This window comes from Xyrauchen texanus, chromosome 24 (genome assembly GCF_025860055.1).
Source record: "Xyrauchen texanus isolate HMW12.3.18 chromosome 24, RBS_HiC_50CHRs, whole genome shotgun sequence".
Taxonomy (NCBI): domain Eukaryota; kingdom Metazoa; phylum Chordata; class Actinopteri; order Cypriniformes; family Catostomidae; genus Xyrauchen; species Xyrauchen texanus.
The window spans coordinates 21218489-21238621 of NC_068299.1; the positions used below are offsets into that span (position 1 = coordinate 21218489).

Below are 20133 nucleotides of genomic sequence, written 5' to 3' on the forward strand. Positions count from 1 at the left end.
TGGCAAATTTGTGGGTAGACATGCAAATAGATTAGTTAGATATGGATGTACTTGTCAGGGCCATTTCGTTTACATTCTGTGAGGTTTAGAGTAGGACATGGCATAGAACATTAACTCCAAATAATAACTGTTGCATATGAGATGTTCTGACTAATATAGTAAAACAAATATGTGTGTGTGTGGGGGGTCTGCACGTTGACTTCAAAATGAAAAGACAGAAGATGAGGCATGAGACAGCAAAAAGGGTTCCTGCTGCTTCATTTCCAGTCCTCTGAAAAACATCAGGTGACACTTGTTCTGTTTCAAGTCTGGGAGCTTTAAATTTCATTTCATGTCAATCCATGAAGAAATTAAACTGTTTTTTGTTTTTCTTTCTAAATGTAGGGCTGTCTCATTGGATGTACGTCAAAAGGCACTCAAGAACAGCAGAACCTTCTTCAAATATGACAAAATGAAGGGTTTTACACTTACACTTTTAAGCCTGACTGTTATTCAGAACCCCTATGGAGTTAAAGATCTTAGTTATACATTTCAAACAAAGGCAATTAATGAAACATCACACACACACACACACACACACACACACACACACACACACACACACACACACACACACACACACACACACACACACACACTTGTTGTGTTTCCATGTTTTATGGGGACTTTCCATAGACATAATGGTTTTTATACTGTACAAACTTTATATTCTATCCCCTAAACCTAACCCTACCCCTAAACCTAACCCTCACAGAAAACATTCTGCATTTTTACATTATCAAAAAACATAATTTAGTATGATTTATAAGCTGTTTTCCTCATGGGGACCGACAAAATGTCCCCACAAGGTGAAAAACTTCAGGTTTTACTATCCTTATGGGGACATTTGGTCCCCACAAAGTGATAAATACATGCTCACACACACACACACACACACACACACACACACACACACACACACACACACACACACACACACACACACACACACACACACACGTTGTGTTTCCATGTTTTATGGGGACTTTCCATAGACATAATGGTTTTTATACTGTTCAAACTTTATATTCTATCCCCTAAACCTAACCCTACCCCTAAGCCTAACCCTCACAGAAAACTTTCTGCATTTTTACATTTTCAAAAAACATAATTTAGTATGATTTATAAGCTGTTTTCCTCATGGGGACCAACAAAATGTCCCCACAAGGTCAAAAATTTCGGGTTTTACTATCCTTATGGGGACATTTGGTCCCCACAAAGTGATAAATACACGCTCACACACACACACACACACACACACACACACACACACACACACACACACACACAAAAACGTTCTCCTTTTACTACAGTGAATAAATAAACATTCTCCTTTTACTTCTACACTTAATACTCATACAAACAGCACAACAAAGAGGTTTTCCTTTCCTTTCACATACATTTAAGACATACATTAAATATTTTCACTACAACATTTATGTCTGTCCCAAGATTAAAATGATTTACAATTCATAGAAATGCGATTGTAATTTTATGAAATGCTGTTGTTTGATTCAGCCAATTATCTGCCCTCAGAGATATTTATTTACCTGCACAGAGTATCATTCCAAATAAATAAATAACATAATATTTCCTGGTTTGTTGATCCTTTACTGTAGACATTCTTTTGTAGATTGAAGACTTCAATTGGACTATGAGATACCGCAGTACATAGACATAAATCTAGAGCCAAAAAGATGTATAATGAGCATGTACCAACTCAAGGTGACTCTTTATAATGGCATATGTTTGCATAAATGGTTGCCTTTGGGATTTAAAACAATCCAACAGACTCTTGTTTGAGGTTTACCATAAATTTAAATGTAATAAGTTGAGACTGCAGTTAATCTGCATGTTTAAAAAACGTGTTATTCTGATCAAAAGTGTGTTTTTCAAACTGTATTTTGAATTACAGAAGATAATGTTATTTTAAATTTATTTTGATTATATATAAAAAGCTAGAGCTGTAGCTCAAACTAGCATATACTGTATAATGCATGTATGTCTATATTAATAATATGGTTAATTTTAACTTCACAGTAATTAATGTTGTTAAATAATGTTACCAACTGGATCTTTATTGTAAAGTGTTACCCCACAATCGGATTGTAATTTGCATGGAGCAATTAATGGCCAGGCAAATGTATAAACAGACGCAAGGCAAATGCATGTGCATGTCTGTGTATATGTGGAAAACAGATGGTGATAAAAATCTCCAATGGGACAATGGTTTAATATATTGTTCAGACTGTGGGCACTATTTTAAGATTGCTAGCCCTAAACTATGCAATAGGCATGACCATGACGTTTTTGTATTTTTGTGCACTCGTGCATGCAATGTGCAAATAGGCTGGGTGAAGTGCAATTTAATTCTGAGGTTCTTCTCTGGTTATCCCATCATATGGATATAAACAAAGACAGCACATTCATAAGTAGGGTTGGTAGTGTAAATGGACTGTATAAAATTTATTGAAAATGACGTTCTCTTGTGCATTAACTGCATCCTCGATGAATGGCATGCATATTTCTAAAGCAGTGACATAGAAAAGTTATATATTTATATGTGTGGAAAATGTGATTCTTGTCAGAATTTTGATGTGTGCTCCATTACATTATGGAGATTGTAAGTATTATTAATAATTTTCATCTACTGACACAAAAATCAAAGCTAGTATTTACAGTGATTGTATCGTCATACACTTCACTTCTACTGGTCCATTTTGAAAAATGTAATACATTTCTTTTTTTTTTCAAATGTAACCAAAAATGAACAACACATCAAACAAAATAAATAAAATAATCTAAATAATGAAGTGGTCAAAATAATCATACCAAATCCAAACATTTTACCCTCTCCTAGTTCTTCCACCGACCTGTTTTTGCATTGACTCTGCAGCAACAGTTGGAAAAATACCAATACATTTTAGATCATAAATATAATTTTAAATATAAACAGAATAATAATATTTGAAAAATAAACAAAAAATAAGTCCTATAAATAATTGAACGCACATCTCATACATTTTTATTTCATAAAATGGCTATGACAGTGCTTGTCAGTGACTTAATTTGATGTTACACTATATTTTAAGATATTAAAATAGCAAATTGCGCTTTGTGCCGCTTCATTACCATACAATACACCCACAGATTGCGCAAACAATCCCACTCAAGGCCACTTGCACTTCGCGCTGGCACGAAAAATGCACTTAAATTTAGCGAATTTTTGGAAATTAGATTAGACGTTGACCACAGTTATCTTATATGGTGTGACAGGGCGGAGGGCGGGGCTGGGTGGTGATTCTGCACACCCGGTCCCTTATCAGGCTAATTAAGCCTCAGAGAGGGATAAAGGCCGACTGCAGATGGTGATGAGGGAGAGAGAGATAGTTTACGGGCAGCTGCTCCGTCATGTGTGTGTTTGTGTCTTTTGTTTATGTTTATCATTAAAACTATTATTAATATCATCAAGCCGGTTCTCGCCTCCCCCTTGCCCTTGTCCCCTTTACACTGGTGCCGAAGACCTGGAAAGGAGGAGGGATATGCCGAAGTAGAGTTCCCTATCGAGAGGTCTCTCCTATTGCGTAAATAGCTTACGCTATGGGAAAACTCAGTTTCTCGAGAAATATTGAAGTCTTTATGTAAAACGCATTGCAGCTGCACAGCAGACAGTGATGAGTGAGGCAGCTCGGTCATTGGCTGTGCTGCGGCAACTGCTTGAACCAGTGACGGGGCGACTTAGAACGCGCGACTAATGAGGGCGCGTCCCGCATTCGCGCGCTCAGAGCCTGCTGAAATTAGCATATGAGGGCTATATAATGAGCGTCCCGTCACGCCAGTTCTTTTAGATTTAATCTCCTTCAGCGAAGACCTTCTCTTCGCTGGATCCTCCGGATTTTTGGAGTCTTTCGCCGCTGTGGACAAGCTTACAGCGGGACTGCTGAGAGGACGCCGGCATCTTCAGCCGCCTTCGAAGCCTTCTGCTACGCAATCCGGCGCGCATCGCATATCCTTTTACTGAACAAGCGTTTGCCCCGGCGACGCTTTTTAAGAAAGTAAAAGAGTTATTTTCCAGGCGTTGTTTCAAATGCCTTCAGCCTGCACCTCGTGCAGAGGCCCTCTTTCCGACGGAGATCGGCACATCATCTGCACTCGCTGCCTGGGTCTGGACCACGCAGAAGCTGCACTCATTCAGGGCGAAGAAAGCCGCAGGAGCAACGAGGCCCTCGACCCAGAATCACCCTGAACACAGAGCCTCGTAAGTCTTCCTAGCAGCAGGAAGAAAGAGAGGGAGTACGCGTCTCGCAAATGCCGGACCGCTCCCTCGCAAACATTTAAAACATTACCCAGTCCCCTTACAGGCGGCTGGAAATGTCTATACAGCAGTCAATGGGCCAGTCATAAAACTCGCTCACCTGCAATCAAACGCCGTTTTCACGGCGACACACAGAAATCACCAAAAGAGTAATTTTCTGCCTGTGTCACTAAGGGTTCACATGTTCACACTAAAGTGCGCATTCCCACATATCAATACTGTCCAAACAGTGCCAAACACCTCCCCAGCTCAGGCTGGATGTCTCAAAAATGTAGTTCGTGTGCCTATTGTCATGTAAACGGGAAGTGCTATAAGTGTAGCGCGTGTGCCTGCCGTATTGCACGCACCCCTACACACAGCTACCCACACAGTTTCAAAAAGCTATGCCGCAAACATCACAGATGCAATGCGCGAGCTAAGAAACTCCCCGCTAAATGCGGAAAGCTTTATGAATGTGGCGCGCGTGCCCATAATGATGAATGCACCCCCACTTCAAAACACTGTTCATACAGTTTCAAGCACCTCTCCGACTCATGCTGTGAGCATTTCGGAAATAGCGCATGTGCCTGTACTCTCACACGCACCTCTGCACTCGGCACTCAATACGGCTGCTCAGCGCGCACCTGCGCCTCTGAGAGCCGTAGATTCTGTGTTAGCACAAAGCGATATGCCGGCGGGGCCCAGTCACTGCGACACGCCCCCAGCCGGCATTCAGCCCATATCTGTGCGAGCAGAAGCCTGGGAAAAAAATCCCCGACATGCCGAAATGGGTTTTGAACATAATAAAACACGGATACTCACTTCAATTCGCTCACAGACCACCCCGCTTTTCAGCGGTGGTCGAGACGAAAGTGAGGAAAGATGTGTCACATGTTCTACGCACCGAGGTGCTCAAACTGATAGAGAAGGGCGCTATAGAAACTGTTCCTCCCTCTTTGAGCGAGGCGGGTTTTTACAGCCGTTATTTTCTCGTCCCGAAAAAGGAGGGTGGCCTTCGCCCCATCCTGGATCTCAGACATCTGAACAAAGCGTTAATGATTCGCTCGTTCAGAATGTTAACAACCAAACATATCCTCGCGCAAGTTCGCCCCGGGGATTGGTTTCTATCAGTGGATTTGAAAGACGCTTACTTTCACATCCCGATAGCGCCTCACCACAGGCCCTTTCTGAGATTCGCTTTCGAGGGACAGTCATACCAGTACACAGTACTACCATTCGGCCTATCATTGGCCCCCCGTACATTCACGAAATGTATGGACGCGGCACTTTCCCCCCTGAGACAGCGGGGAGTGCGGATACTGAATTACCTCGACGATTGGCTAATCATAGCACAATCAGAGGTTCAGTTAATGACACACAGATCTTGGACTATCAGCCATTTACAATGCCTGGGTCTGAGAATAAATTTTGCAAAGAGCGTGCTATCCCCCAGCCAGAATATTTCTTTTCTGGGAATAGTGCTAGACTCAGTGCAGATGACAGCGCGCCTCTCATCAGAGCACGCGCTCTCTATTCGACGCCTTGCAACATCGTTCAGAACGGGCGCGCACGCCCCCGTCAAACGATTTCAGAGAATGCTCGGTCTCATGGCCTCGGCATCAGCTGTACTCCAGCTAGGATTGTTGCACATGTGTCCTCTCCAGCGCTGGCTCAAGAGCCGTGTCCCCACTCACGCGTGGCGCTCGGGCCACTTTTTGATCAGAGCGAATCACGGCTGTATAAAAGCCCTGACGCCCTGGAAAGCCATAAACTGGTATCAAACCGGCGTGAGTCTGGGCGTGAATACGCGGAGGAAAATGATCACGACAGATGCCTCCAAAATAGGATGGGGGGCCCTTTACGAGGGCAGGCCTGTTTCCGGCTTTTGGTCAAACCCGGAGAAGCGCCTACACATAAACTGTCTGGAAATGAAAGCGGTCGCCTTGGCTCTCAGAGCCCTGCTTCCGTACCTGCAAAACGAACACGTCCTGGTCCGAACGGACAACATGACGGTAGTTTCATATATAAATCGCCAAGGTGGACTCAGGTCGAGCTCCCTGCACTCTATGGCCAGGGAGCTCATCCTATGGTCACAACACCACCTGCGCTCGCTAAGGGCAGCACACGTGCCAGGCGTCCTGAACCAAGGAGCGGACATGCTATCCAGAGACAAAGTTCTCCCAGGAGAATGGTCTCTCCACCCTCTGACGGTTCAGTGGTTATGGCGAACCTTTGGCGAGGCAGAGGTCGACCTCTTCGCCTCCAAGGAAAACGCGCACTGCCCTCTCTTCTTCTCAAAAAGCACGGACGCGCTCGCCCAAGTTTGGCCGAGCCGCCCCTTGTATGCTTTTCCCCCGATCGCGATGCTGCCTCAAGTCATCAGTCTGATCAGGGAGGTGAAATGTGCAGTGCTCCTGGTAGCCCCACTCTGGAAAAACCAGACGTGGTTTCCAGAGCTGGTACAGATGATGCAATCTGCCCCATGGCCGATTCCGCTGAGGCAAGACCTCCTCGGACAGGCCAGCGGGATGATTCTTCATCCCCGCCCCGATCTGTGGGCCCTCCATGCATGGCCCCTCAACGGGTTCCCGAGAACCTCCCCAGTGGAGTTCTGAAAACCATTACTGAGGCGCGAGCCCCCTCTACGAGGCGCTTGTATGCCCAAAAGTGGAAAGTGTTCAGTGACTGGTGTGATACCAAGAGCTTGAACCCCAAAACGTGCGAGATACCAAGTGTACTCGCCTTTTGCAGGAGCTGCTGGAGGCGGGCCGCACACCCTCCACGCTCAAAGTCTATGTGGCTGCCATAGCGGCGTCACACAATCCTGATAAAGGACATTCATTAGGAAAAAACGATCTGATCGTTCGTTTCCTAAGAGGCGCTAGGAGGATGAACCCTCCTCGCCCACCTTCAGTGCCGATCTGGGACCTGGCCACGGTCCTGGACGCACTCAAAGGTGCCCCGTTCGAACCTCTCCAAACCGTGCACCTCAAGCAGCTCTCGCTCAAAACCACGCTCTTGCTGGCACTCGCTTCAGTTAAAAGAGTGGGCGACCTGCACGCGCTGTCATCAAGCGCTGCTTGCCTGGAATTTGGACCTAACGACTGCAGAGTTGTCCTTAGGCCAAAGCACGGGTATATTCCTAAGGTGCTCTCTACACCCTTCAGAGCACAGGTGATATCTCTGGCAGCGCTATCGTCCTCAGCAGACGAAGGTGATGCAAATTTACTCTGCCTGGTCAGGGCGCTCAGAGTATATTTGGAACGTTCTGCCCTGTTCAGACAGACGGAACAATTATTCGTATGCTTCGTAAGCAACGAATATCGCGCTGTATAGTGGATGCTATAGCGCTAGCTTATGGAGCCAAGGGCCTTCAATGCCCCTTAGGCGTCAGAGCTCACTCTACGAGGAGCATGGCCTCCTCGTGGGCATGGTCGAGTGGGATACCCATTGAAGATATTTGTGCAGCGGCAGGCTGGGCCTCGCCTTCGACATTTATCAGGTTTTATAACCTACAGATCCCCTCACTGCATTCCAACATTCTATCAGTCTGACTGTGGAATGAACTGGAGTATGTATATGCTGGGCATCATCTCCTCCCTTATAAGGTCCGTCTCTGACCGACTTAGAGGGTTTATTATGCGTACCAGTACACAAAAGCTCAGTACATGAGATATGTGCTTGTGTTTGTACAAGGAGCGCCCCACCTTGAAGGCAAGGGCGCCCTGTCATACTCCACTATATAGCTCGCCGCTGGCCGGCTCGTAGAATATCACTTTGCTTTAAGGCTCAGGCACCTGCCTCTGGCTTTATAGAGCGAAGTCAGCACGCACGGCATTTTACATGGTGTTCCCATAGCGTAAGCTACTTACGCAATAGGAGAGACCTCTCGATAGGGAACGACTCGGTTACTGACGTAACCTCGGTTCCCTGAGAGGAGGGAACGACTATTGCGTAAGTAGCTTACGCTATGGGAAAACTCCGTTTCTCGAGAAATATTGAAGTCTTTATGTAAAACGCATTGCAGCCGCACAGCAGACAGTGATGAGCGAGGCAGCTCGGTCATTGGCTGTGCTGCGGCAACTGCTCGAACCAGTGACGGGGCGACTTAGAACGCGCGACCAATGAGGGCGCGTCCCGCATTCGCGCGCTCAGAGCCTGCTGAAATTAGCATATGAGGGCTATATAATGAGCGTCCCATCACGCCAGTTCTTTTAGGTTCAATCGACTGAAGCGAACTGACCAAGCACAGACACGGCAGCTTACGCAATAGTCGTTCCCTCCTCTCAGGGAACCGAGGTTACGTCAGTAACCGAGTCATTCTCGCCACTACCATCCACCCAAATGGAGAAAAAATTTAACTAGACTAAACAGATGCACAATTCCCTCCTTTTATACCCGTATGTCCGGGGGAGGGACATCCAAATTCTGTCTGCCAATTTCTCATTGGCCTTTTCTCAAGTTCAGAGGTAACAGAGGCCTTCAAGATAGACCCCTAGTGTCACTTCATTCGACACAACATCTGTAACGCATGGCCTCTCATGTCTTATTATCCCATTCTATTCTATTCTATTCTATTCTAGTATTGACACAAATCCAGTTGTAAATGAATTAGGATCTTTGTTATAACATAAATACAATTGTGAAAGTGTCATATGCTACAAAAAATAACTAACATTTTAAAATTAACACTTTACTGAATTGGGAAATCTAGGATGGCGTATTACGAGATGACAGGAGCAGCAAACTAAGAAATATCACATTTGGAATGACTGAGTAAATGACCAGCATGTCTCTTAGGGCAACTGTTTGGATCAAATCACAAAACTGCATTTCTAAACATTATATTCACTGCCATTAATCCAAATGATTAAAAAACATGTTTAAAAAGATCCACTGACACATTTTTTTAGCATACTGTATCTATTATGAAGTCTGGGGAGCTGGTAGCTGCAGCTACTGATGTTGTGTTTTCAGCATTTAGATGCTATCTTTTTTTTTTTTTTTTTGACAAATTACACAGTTTGTTTAGCTGATGTTAAGCCATTTACCCACTCACAGGGGGATCAACATTGACAATGAAATCAGTAAACTGCTCTATCATGCAAATGTATCTCAGTTATTCTACCAGTCCAATTTATAAGCTTCTAATTCATAGGTCAGATGTGGTACCTATTTGTGATTTTGTTTATCTTTTCAAGAATATGTACAACAGCAGCAAATGCTAAAAATAGCAGCTCCTTCTCCATCTATATGCATTTATTGCAGGCAATGATCTTCAGTCCCAGCATCATCTTACACTTTGCTCTGTCAGCCACTGCTGATGCTGTGTTAGACTCACACAAATGAAAGGTTTAAGGGATTGTGGGTCAGGATGAATAAATGACTGTGCTTGGGAATAAATGCAGAATGCACAGCATGTGCATTATACTCTCTCAATAGACAACATGATAACACTTTACAATGAGGTTCTATACATTACATTGAATAATGCATTAGGTACGATGAACAAACAATCAGCAATCATTCATGTGCTAAAATATATATTAATTAGTCTGATTCTGGTCAAAAATATTATTTATATTGAAATATTATCACTGAATCAACCTGAAACTTGAAACTAGCAAAACTTGACATGCAACGTTCAATATTAAAAATGTACATGCAGAAATAAAAAAAAAAACAACAACATATTTTTCATTCAGTACAAGTACTGCATTATCCAATGTAAATGTATACAAACCTTTTTAAGTGTTATCAGTCTAGCAAGGGAGGATTTTTATTTTCTTCATTAGGAGTCATTTTCAGTTATTTTAGTAATATAAGCAGTTTAAGTTATGGCATTTATGTTTAAAATCAAATCAATATCAATAAAAACAATAGTTACCGACATGAAACATATTAATTTAATTTATACAGTACACAAGAGGACAAAAAGAGACAGTTGTTGGCATCTCACCTTGCCTTTATCTCTCATTGAACCCTTGCCAAGGATGGACATCTTTGCTCCGGTTTCTTCTTGTAATCTTTTCATGGAATTGCCCCTGGGTCCCAGCAGCTTCCCAACAAAATTAAACTATAATAGAAGAGAGAGAAGGCAATACGGTTGGTCTCTCACACTGCCTGCTTCCAAGACGGTTGCCTCAGTTATCTCGCAGTCAATAAAATACATTTGAAATACGTTTGTTTTTCTCATCATGCACAAAACCATTTACAGCTAAAAAATGACAAATGATTTGTCCGGTTCAAAATGTAACCTGTATCCACTCTCAATCCAGCATATTTTGTAGTTTTCACAGGCTTTTGTGAAGTTTGTCAGAATCGGTCAAAAACCCTTCTATGTGAGAGTGCACACCTGTTTCTGGAGGGTACTGTAGTCACTCATGTGCCTAATCAATGTTTGGGGTCAGTGGTTGGGCTCTGCTGCTTTCACAGTTATTATAACATGTACCAAATACTAAAAAGGGATTTTCAAAATGATCCAAAAGTTCATGCTTACATGAGGTGAAACATAATGACTTAGTTTCCAATGCCAATTCAAGTAAAACTGCCCAGATGATGAGCTATCCAATTGCCTTGGGGCAGCAACTAACATTTCGGATGCACAGCAGATGAGCGGTCAATGAGAACACTTGGCACTCACCATTTTTCCCACCTTCTCTCTGTTTTTTTTACTCACGTCTGTGCATCCTTTGCTGAGTACGATGCTATACTTTTAAGGCATTCCTGTGTATTGTAGTGTAAGCAATCAAATTTGGCCTGCTGAAGATTTTCTAATGACCAGGCCATGCTGACTACAGATCTTAAATAGTAAATAAATGCTGTATTTTTAAGAAAAGCATCCTTGTATAAAATTATGCATCAAATTCCCTTTATAACTATTTCACTTCTTCACTGTCTGCTCATCTTCAGTGTTAATCAATTTCTCTGATGTGTTACCACAATCCCCTTTTCCAGCATCCCCTGCAAATTATCTTTAGATTTTACATGTTTTTGAGAATCTTTTCTGAGGACAACACAACAGAAACAAAGGTTAAGCGTTCTCTGTGGAACTGATTCATACAGTCTGATGTAATTGTAGGTCATGTTCACCATGCAGTTAAATACAGTTGTCCCTGAGTGCTCTGAGTACTTAATCCCATGCTATACACATTCAGTTTGCTAAAAGAAATTCTTTGTGTTCTGTGAATGCTATCGGGTAAAGTGTGAGGAAGGGCAGCCGCTAGAACTTTTGGTGCCCCCATAGGGTAAGATGGTGCCTCCCTAAGAGGTTTACTGCATAAACTTGCTAGCAGATTCTGACAACAGTCAGTTTCTTTTTACCATCATTTTTTCAACAAGGTCCAGAGAGAGAACACGCTGTTAAAAATCAACAGCTTAACACATATTTAACAAAATGCGGTACCTCTATTGAAGGTAGTTTACTAAAAATCGGCGAACATTAATAATAGTAGACTAGTATTACTTTGCTCAAAAAGGTGCATGTTAGATGGGTGTAAGTAAGTAAAAGTAAGTAAAATTTATTTATATAGCACTTTTCACAGATAAACATCACAAAGTGCTTCACAGTAAAATGTAATACAAGAACAATTTAAATACATTCCCCAAAATACAAACAACAAACACTACAAACAACCACAATAAAAAAAAAACTTGATTAATCAAAAGCCTGCTTGAAGAGCAAAGTCTTCAGTTGTTTTTTAAAAGAATCAACTGAGTTCGCGCAACGTAAAACAAGAGGCAAAGCATTCCACAGCCTGGGGGCGACTGCCTGGAATAAATGGTCCCCTCTAGTTTTAAAATGAGTACGGGGAACAACTAATAACATCTGATCTAAAGACCTGAGACTCCGGGTAGGAGTGTGCGGCTGTATCAGGTCAGTGATGTAGGTAGGGACTTGGCCATGCAAGGCTCTAAAGAACTAGAACTAGTAAGAACTAGAATTTTAAAATGAATTCTATACTGGACAGGTAAAGGATGGGCAAGGAGGAGGAGGGAACTGGCTGAACAGTCAACATAGAGTTTTAATGCAAAGCTCAACATAAAACAAACATAAACCATAAGACACATAGACACACACACAACACAGTAGTGTGTGTCTCCCTCTCCCTCAAACTGGTGCCTCCGGCTCCCCTTTATCTCAATCTCCTACGGATCAGCTGTTTCAGCGCCGGCCGTGCATCATCACGGCCCAGCCATGCCCTGCTCCTAATCACAATGTCTTAAATTGTTGTCATCAGTTTCTTGTTTAAAGCAGCGAGACCAAAACATTACCAGGGTTATCACTATATCAGTCATCATTATTTCAAGAGTGACTCCTGTATTCCATACACACAGAAAAAACTATTCAGTGAATTCACAGCATTTAAATGTAGTTGTCACTCCCAATATTTGAAATATGTATGAGGCCTGGAGGAAAAAAATAAACCAGCCTAAGCTGGCTTGCTGGTCTTAGTTTGTTTAAGCTGGTCTTCCAGCCTGGCCGAGCTGGTGCTCAGCTGGTTCAGCATGACCAGCTGAAAAGTGCCCAAAACCCCTTTAAAACCAGCCAGGTTAAGAATTATTTAAATAATTATTTTACTGGGTGGCCTAGAGATATGGCTGTTTACTATAGTCTGTTGTTAGTTTCCAGCCCAGTGAGCCAAACATTACTAAGTAAAGAGTTTGCCCTTCAAATGTTTGCAAAGGTTAGCTGATGTGTTGTGGCCAGAATGAAACAGTTGGCTATAAAATATATTGACATACCCTGCCTGGCACATGGCTGGAAACTCCTAAACACATGCTCCTCCTAGCCAGGCTGTGGGTGCAGCTGTAGGAAACTGTAGCTCATGGAACACAGAAGAACTGTCAACAAATTTGGCCAGATCCACAAAGCAAAAGAAGGGAGAGGCGTGGTCAGACCAGTATATTTACACTGCAGTACTGCGCCAAAGCATCATGACCATTTCTCCCTGATCGGGTGAGCTGGAGGTGTGCTGTTTGCCTCCCCTCCAACAGGGTGTGTATGACAGCTGGCTGGGTGCCTCGCAGCAGATGGTTGCCTCAGCTACAGTGTGAAGATGCTTGATGGGTGACTGCAGTGGAGTGGCCTGTTTTCATTAAGCTAATGAATGTCTGGAGCCACTCTCTTACTCCACGGTGGGCAATTTAGGCTATATTAGGGGGCACAGTTCAGTGCTGGATGAAGTTTGAAGTGATGCAAGCTGTCCCTGGCTGAGGCAGACCACAGAATGATGGACATTATGCAGCCTTGATGGGTTAGGGGTGATAAACCTGACAGCCTGAAGCATAAGTGTCAAGCTGCATTGGCTTATTTTGAGCACATGCAACTTCTTGGTGCACATAGTTTGTGTGATGGAAGCTAGGGAGGATTCACTAAGAATGAATTGTGGCCACTGAAAGAGCTGTTTACTCTATTTACACATGCAGTCTGCATTGTTTTAGCACCCAATTCTCTAAAGGTATTATGCAAATCAAGGAATGGCACAACACAGCCAAAAAAAATCTATGCTGAAAGCAATTTGCATGTCGTAATATCTCATCTTGCAGGCTTACTTTGACAGATAGGTTGTGAAAGATGTGGCAGGTTACTGTGATCTGTCATACTTTACTGGAAATGTACATCACTCTACTACCGTGATCTAGGCCCCTGGTGGATGTTAAAAATTATAAAAGTACTTGGTTAGTGAATACGACGCAAGTTTTTGCTCAGAAACCATGGCTATTATAGTATTTCATTTTTATTTTAGTTTTTATTTCTATTTTATTTTCAATTTGTACTTTAATTTTAGCTTAGTTTTGAATTGATCTTTGCTTCATGACTGTTAGTATAAGTACAATTTTAGTTTGTGTGTTTTTTATTTTCAATAAAGAGTGTTTTCAATCAAGTGTTTAAAATGTGGAGTGGTGGTGGTGTAGTGGTCTAAAGCACATAACTGGTAATCAGAAGGATGCTGGTTCGATCCCCACAGCCACAGACAACACAATGGTTGTCCTTGAGCAAGGCACTTAACTCCAGGTTGCTCCAGGGGGATTGTCCCTGTAATAAGTGCACTTTAAGTAGCTTTGGATAAAAGCGTCTGCCAAATGCGTAAATGTAAATTATTGTCTATAAAAATAAAACAAGTCGTTTTAATTTTATTTTATTTATAGTTTAGTTTGAGACATGAAATGTTTTTATTTAGTTGACAATAATAATACTGCACTCTTTTACATGGACAACGGAAAGAAGTATATTGTGATGAATCTGCTTAAATTTGGAATATGCGTTTACAGTAACATGTACTGTGCTATCGGCTTTCCCTTTACTCCCTTATACATGCAGCACGGACAGTAAGCAGCTTTCTCCACAGCAATATATTTCCAATGCAACACTTGTGTAAATAACAAACATGACATCCGAGGAATAATTTTATTCGCTGTTGCCTTGCTTTATATCCAGATATCCTGGAATCAGAGTTGTTGCTGTGCTTGTTTTATTAACTTTCTATTTCTATCTGCAGCGGAATTGTGCAATAGTGGGGTTTCCCTCTTACATCCAACTCGGGGATTCCCCCAATGAACTTGAGCACACCTATTTCTACTTTCTGTAAAAACCCAGGAATAATTCATTTTAAGTGCATGTAGGGGGTCACTGATTCCTGCATTCAAAAGTGGTTCAACTGTTTACTGAATTCATCCCTAGATCCCCAGACTTCCAGCATCTGCAATAGTTGGTACTTCCAATGTCTGAGAAAACTTCAATAAGAATGGGAAAGTACGCACTAGCACAGCAGTGTTTACTGATAACTAAAGAAGCTTGGATGGCTATTCACTGTTCAATTAATATTTTTGGACCCCATAGTGGGTTCAGAGTGTGTGTGGCTGGCTAAACAAATTACTTTTCACACTTGAGTCCCTTTGACAGGGACCTTGACCTATGCTAGACACTCTCTGATGTGCATTCCATTGATTTCCCTTTCAAAATCTAAGTAGAAGCTATTCAAGTCACTTAGACCACTGAGCTCTTGATCACCACCATATTAGCACAATCTCCAAACACATTTTAGCATCATCATATAGAGTAAGATTTTTCAACCTTACAGGATGTGTCCCTTTCCGTTCATCTAATTTGAGCTTACAAGAAGGGAATATGTGCCAACACCAATGACATACAGTACTATTTAAATAATATAAGTAAGGTTATGTATAGTGTATGCAGACCTTTGCTTACATATTACTTTTAAAGGTTAAACTTGAGTCTGTTTCTGCGAGTGAATCACGGCAATCCGTGGTTCAATCACAGGTACAACATCATCCTCCAGTCTCAATAAACCTAAACGGTACTTGATTTTGATTCGAGTTAGTATGGAAAAATGGCTTCGCACTGTGGTTTGGCTGGTCATTGTTAGTTTTACTTGTTTGTCAACCCTGACTCTTTACAACCAACTTATCTTTGAACGTTGAGTATTTGATTTTTGTTTTACTTTAACAGGTTTTAGACCTGCCATTTGCAAGTGCTGGAAAACAAACAACACACTGTAGATGTGAATCAATTTTTTTTGTCAGCCTACTGTTCATTTTCCACAATATCTTTTTCCCCTAGCAGTGTAAACTAATCCTTCTCATTCACTTCCAGCGTTACGGTCGTGAACTTACTGTTTTTTAAACAATCAGTTGAATCAATGATTGGATGGCTCACTTGACAAATAAAAGACGTTCATTTGTCACCACTTGCTAGCGTCAAGGTGTAATCTGCAGGACAAATCCTTTTGGTCAACGGATTCACAAGACTGTGATAAATCAAAATTCCCACCACTATTAAATGCTGTAATATTGCTGGATGAAACCAGAGATATAGAGACAGTCTTTCTCCCTTTTTGTTTTGTTTTTTCTTTTTTGTAGGTTATTTAAAATGGTCTTGGGAACGTTTACAATGCTTTATTTAATTTGATTTAGCTACTCATCAAATGCATTTCATGTATTATACATTATATTTTTTTTGTTTTACCCATGAGAACCACTCTTTACTCTTAAGACCCAGACTTTCAATCTTAAATTATGAAAAGCCAAAACAAAAATATTATTATATTTTTAAAACAACTATAATCTTATCAAAGAGTGAATTATTTGTTTCTCTAACTTTACTGTGAAAATTATTTATATCAATTTATAAAAAAGATTTAATATTATTTAATTGTATTGATGTACATAAAAAGCTATGAAAATAGCTTTAGCAAGATAAAGGAAGCATCCAATTTACTCCCATCCCCACTCATTTCCACCCCTGTATGCTATTAAACACAATACCAAAATTGGAGATTTTTGATAGATAATTCTTTTGATAGAAATGACACTATGGTGGAATTGATTAAGACTTTCAGAAAAGAAAAAGGCTAAAAATTATGGAATTTTTCTGTGATGCATGTACACTTATGTCAACTGTAGGACAATGTTATAAATATAAAATAATAAAATAATCTAGTGAGAGTTAAAGGTGCATTTTTATGTGTTTTTTTTTTTTTCTAAAAGTTCACAGGGCCAAATGAGCTTAAGAAACATCCGTTTCCAGATAATGTTTTCAGCTTACCTATTGGAAATAACAACAGCTACAGAAAAAAAGAATCAATAAAGACAAATCTCTTCTTCTAAGCAAACTCATGTCATATTACCTTGAGGCTAGCATAATTTACACTTTCTCAGAAAGAGTCTTGAGAGTTAAAAATCTGTCTAATACTTTGCAAGGCATTGTATACATCATTCTGAATTTCATTCTGTGGTCCATTAAGAGTGCTGTGTAACAAGGTTTAAAATGGGCAAGGAGGAGGTGGGAACTGGAAGAAGTATCAAAGTAATATTTTAATGAAAACTTAAACAAAAACACACAAACTGCTGCATCTGGCTTGGCTTTGTCCTTCTCCTCCTAGCCTGATTGGGGGCCTGGTATGCGCACTCACGGCCCGGCCCCACCATCCTCCTCGTCACATGCTGTCCTAGAGCATTTTTCTTGGTGACACAATTCCAACTAATATGACGCAAATCTGTCCTCAATATTTATGTATATAAGACTTTGACTTTTTTATTTTTATTTAACAGTACTACGCTGATTTTGTGCATCTCATAATGCTATTAAAAACAACCATATTGCTGCCAATTTATGATGAATGAAAATGATATTGAGTTGGATACATCATTACTTAATCCTTTGTAAATCAAGGTCAAGGTTTTTGCTAAGAGTCATGATGACATTAAGCTGAAGCACAACCCTGTTGTAAATACCACCTCAGATCAGCATGAATTTCCATGCTGGTCCAAGTTGACATCTGCTAGTTAGTGGACCAGCATAGATGTGGTGTTCACCAGAATTATTATTATTATTATTATTTTTTTTAAAGCTGGACAACCAGCATGGTCTGTCCAATGAAGCTAGCTGACCAAGGGAGGCTTGCTGTTTAAGTTACTTAAGAAGCCTGCAGGGATGTCAAAACACAACAAATGCTGGCATCTTACACTTTAAATTACTTTGATGTCTAGGGCCAAAAACATCTAAATATCCTCAAGGCTGTTTCAGCAAAAATGGCATTAAACTCTTCTGGCTTCACAGCAAATGTGCTGCCAATCAAAGTTGGCAAGGAGAACATTTAACATTACCATTAGTAGCAGTTATTTTGTTTGAGTTGGGGGTTGAAACATTGCCCCCTTTGCCATAAGCTGTGGAACCAGATAAGATCAGCAGAGCTGCCAGTTTAGCCAGCTGTGCTGCTAGCAAGGCCTAGCACTGGCTGATAGCAGGATTATTGCAAGGGACTATGACTGGAAGAGAAGTAATAATAGCCAGGAGAGATGCCTTGGCCACAGTCAGTGGACACAGACATTGGCGGTGAATGGTTTAAACAGTGGCAGGGAGCTTTGGTATTAAATAGAAGAGAAAGACAAAGTGCCAGTTCGGTGTTAGTGGAGGCTAATGAGTAGCTAACCAAGAGAGAGAGAGAGAGAGAGAGCTTTGATACTTGTCAATTTCATTAAGTGCAGACCTTTAGCTCAAGAAATCTAAACCTACCAAATTCACAGTGAGATCAGCCAACAAATGTCATTAAATGTCATTTTGTCACTAGTTCCTGCTCTGACATGGATGAGGCCACATTCAAGGCCACTGTACTATATCTGATATACTCACACCTGTGATTGTACATTATTTCAGATGCATATTAATGTGCCAGGGGCAAAGCATAGTAGATTATGTATATATCTGTTATTTGTGTAAATGAAAGCAAATTGTGCAAAAGACAGATAGATCCAATTTACACCTGGTAGGTGTAACACATTAAGATGTGTTATGCATTGTGGTTGCTGCTAAATACAGGTCTAAATGGGTCTAAAACGTTTTGAGATCAGGGTCTGGTTGCATAAAACTGTTTTAGACTAATCTTAAAAGTTAGTTGTCTAATATTTTGGTCTTAACTTTTTCAGTCAATTGCATAAAGGCTAATTTAAGACAAAAATGTAAGACTGCAGACCCATATCAACAGTCAGCTGAACTTGTAGGGGCTTCACGTGAAGGATAGAATGGCTTGAGTTGAGACTTTGAAGATTTTACTTCTACGTTTGTAGTAAAATTTTAAATCACTAATTTGTTCATTGAAGCATTGAATTCTTCTAATTCTTCTAAATATTTTCCAGCAAAGGAAAACTGTGTTGAGCATCCACTGTTGGCCATTTTATTTAAGCTGTTCAGTGTCTTACTATTGCCACAATGCAATGGCATATAGACTGTCTTACTAAAGACAACTGTGAGCTTTTTTTATGCAACAGGCTTTCTATGGGTTCTTTAGCTAGTCAGACTAATTGTTACACAGTCTTTTAAGGTGTAAATGCTCTGTCCTGTGTGTGTCCCAGACAGCAGTAAACCGCCACCCCTCATCTGTCAATCAGCCGCTGCGCTAAAATAAGTTTTTAAACTTTGCCGGTTACATGCTGCTTTAAAAGCAAATAACTGTCCGATACATACACAAGCATGAGAACTTAAAGGATCTTCTCCAGTGTGTCTGATATCAACATGCAGGGACACAGATGAGAAGTATGAACTTCTGAAGCTCCTTTAATACAGGTAATCCACTAAAATAACAGAGATTTAGAGGACAAAGTGTTGTTTGTGCTTAATCATGCAACTGCATGTTTTTGTTTTGCACTTTCTTTGTATTTTCTGACTTTGTTGCGCTTTAATGTCATGCAGTAATATACGGACCTAGTGATTGATATATGTCCTCATGAAATCAGAGACCCTCCCCTCGAAGTCTGAACACAAGTGGTCACAGGAGACCCATTTAGTGACCAGGTGTAAACAGACATTTTTCTTGCCTGACCACATGTGATCAGATCACCCGAGAGACATCTTAATACCAGGTGTAAACAGAACCATTTACTTTACTGTATACAGTACATACTGAACTTTGAGTTTTTATCATGCACATCTGGCACGTAAATACCTGTCAGAAATCATAAATCAACATAGGTGTGCATAAAGTGAATGCATAACAAATGTGTAAGATACAAATCTTACCATGAATGTACCAAACAGTTCTGTTTAGTGCAGCTCTATTAAAGGTAACAGCCTTGCATTCTGAGCCTGAGGAAATTTTATGATGGATTCTTTGCATTACAGAACCAATATTGAGCTCTGACACTATGTGGCTGACTGCACAGATGCGGGAGTAAACAAACAGCACATTAAGACCATCTCAGAGTTGGTTGGCTGTCAGGTTACAAGACTGTTATCCATACAAAAACCTCCACCCCCTTCCGCAGCCTACATTTCCCATGTT

General features: G+C 41.1%; 1 protein-coding gene across 1 annotated transcript in view; it reads right to left on the bottom strand.

The window, feature by feature from the left end:
• Window positions 1-20133, bottom strand: part of LOC127618057 (KH domain-containing, RNA-binding, signal transduction-associated protein 2) — a 114539-nt gene that overhangs the window by 57496 nt on the left and 36910 nt on the right. Inside the window, exon 3 of the mRNA XM_052090291.1 lies at window positions 10293-10409. Coding sequence (XP_051946251.1) covers window positions 10293-10409 — 117 coding nt within the window. The remainder of the gene's footprint in view (window positions 1-10292; window positions 10410-20133) is intronic.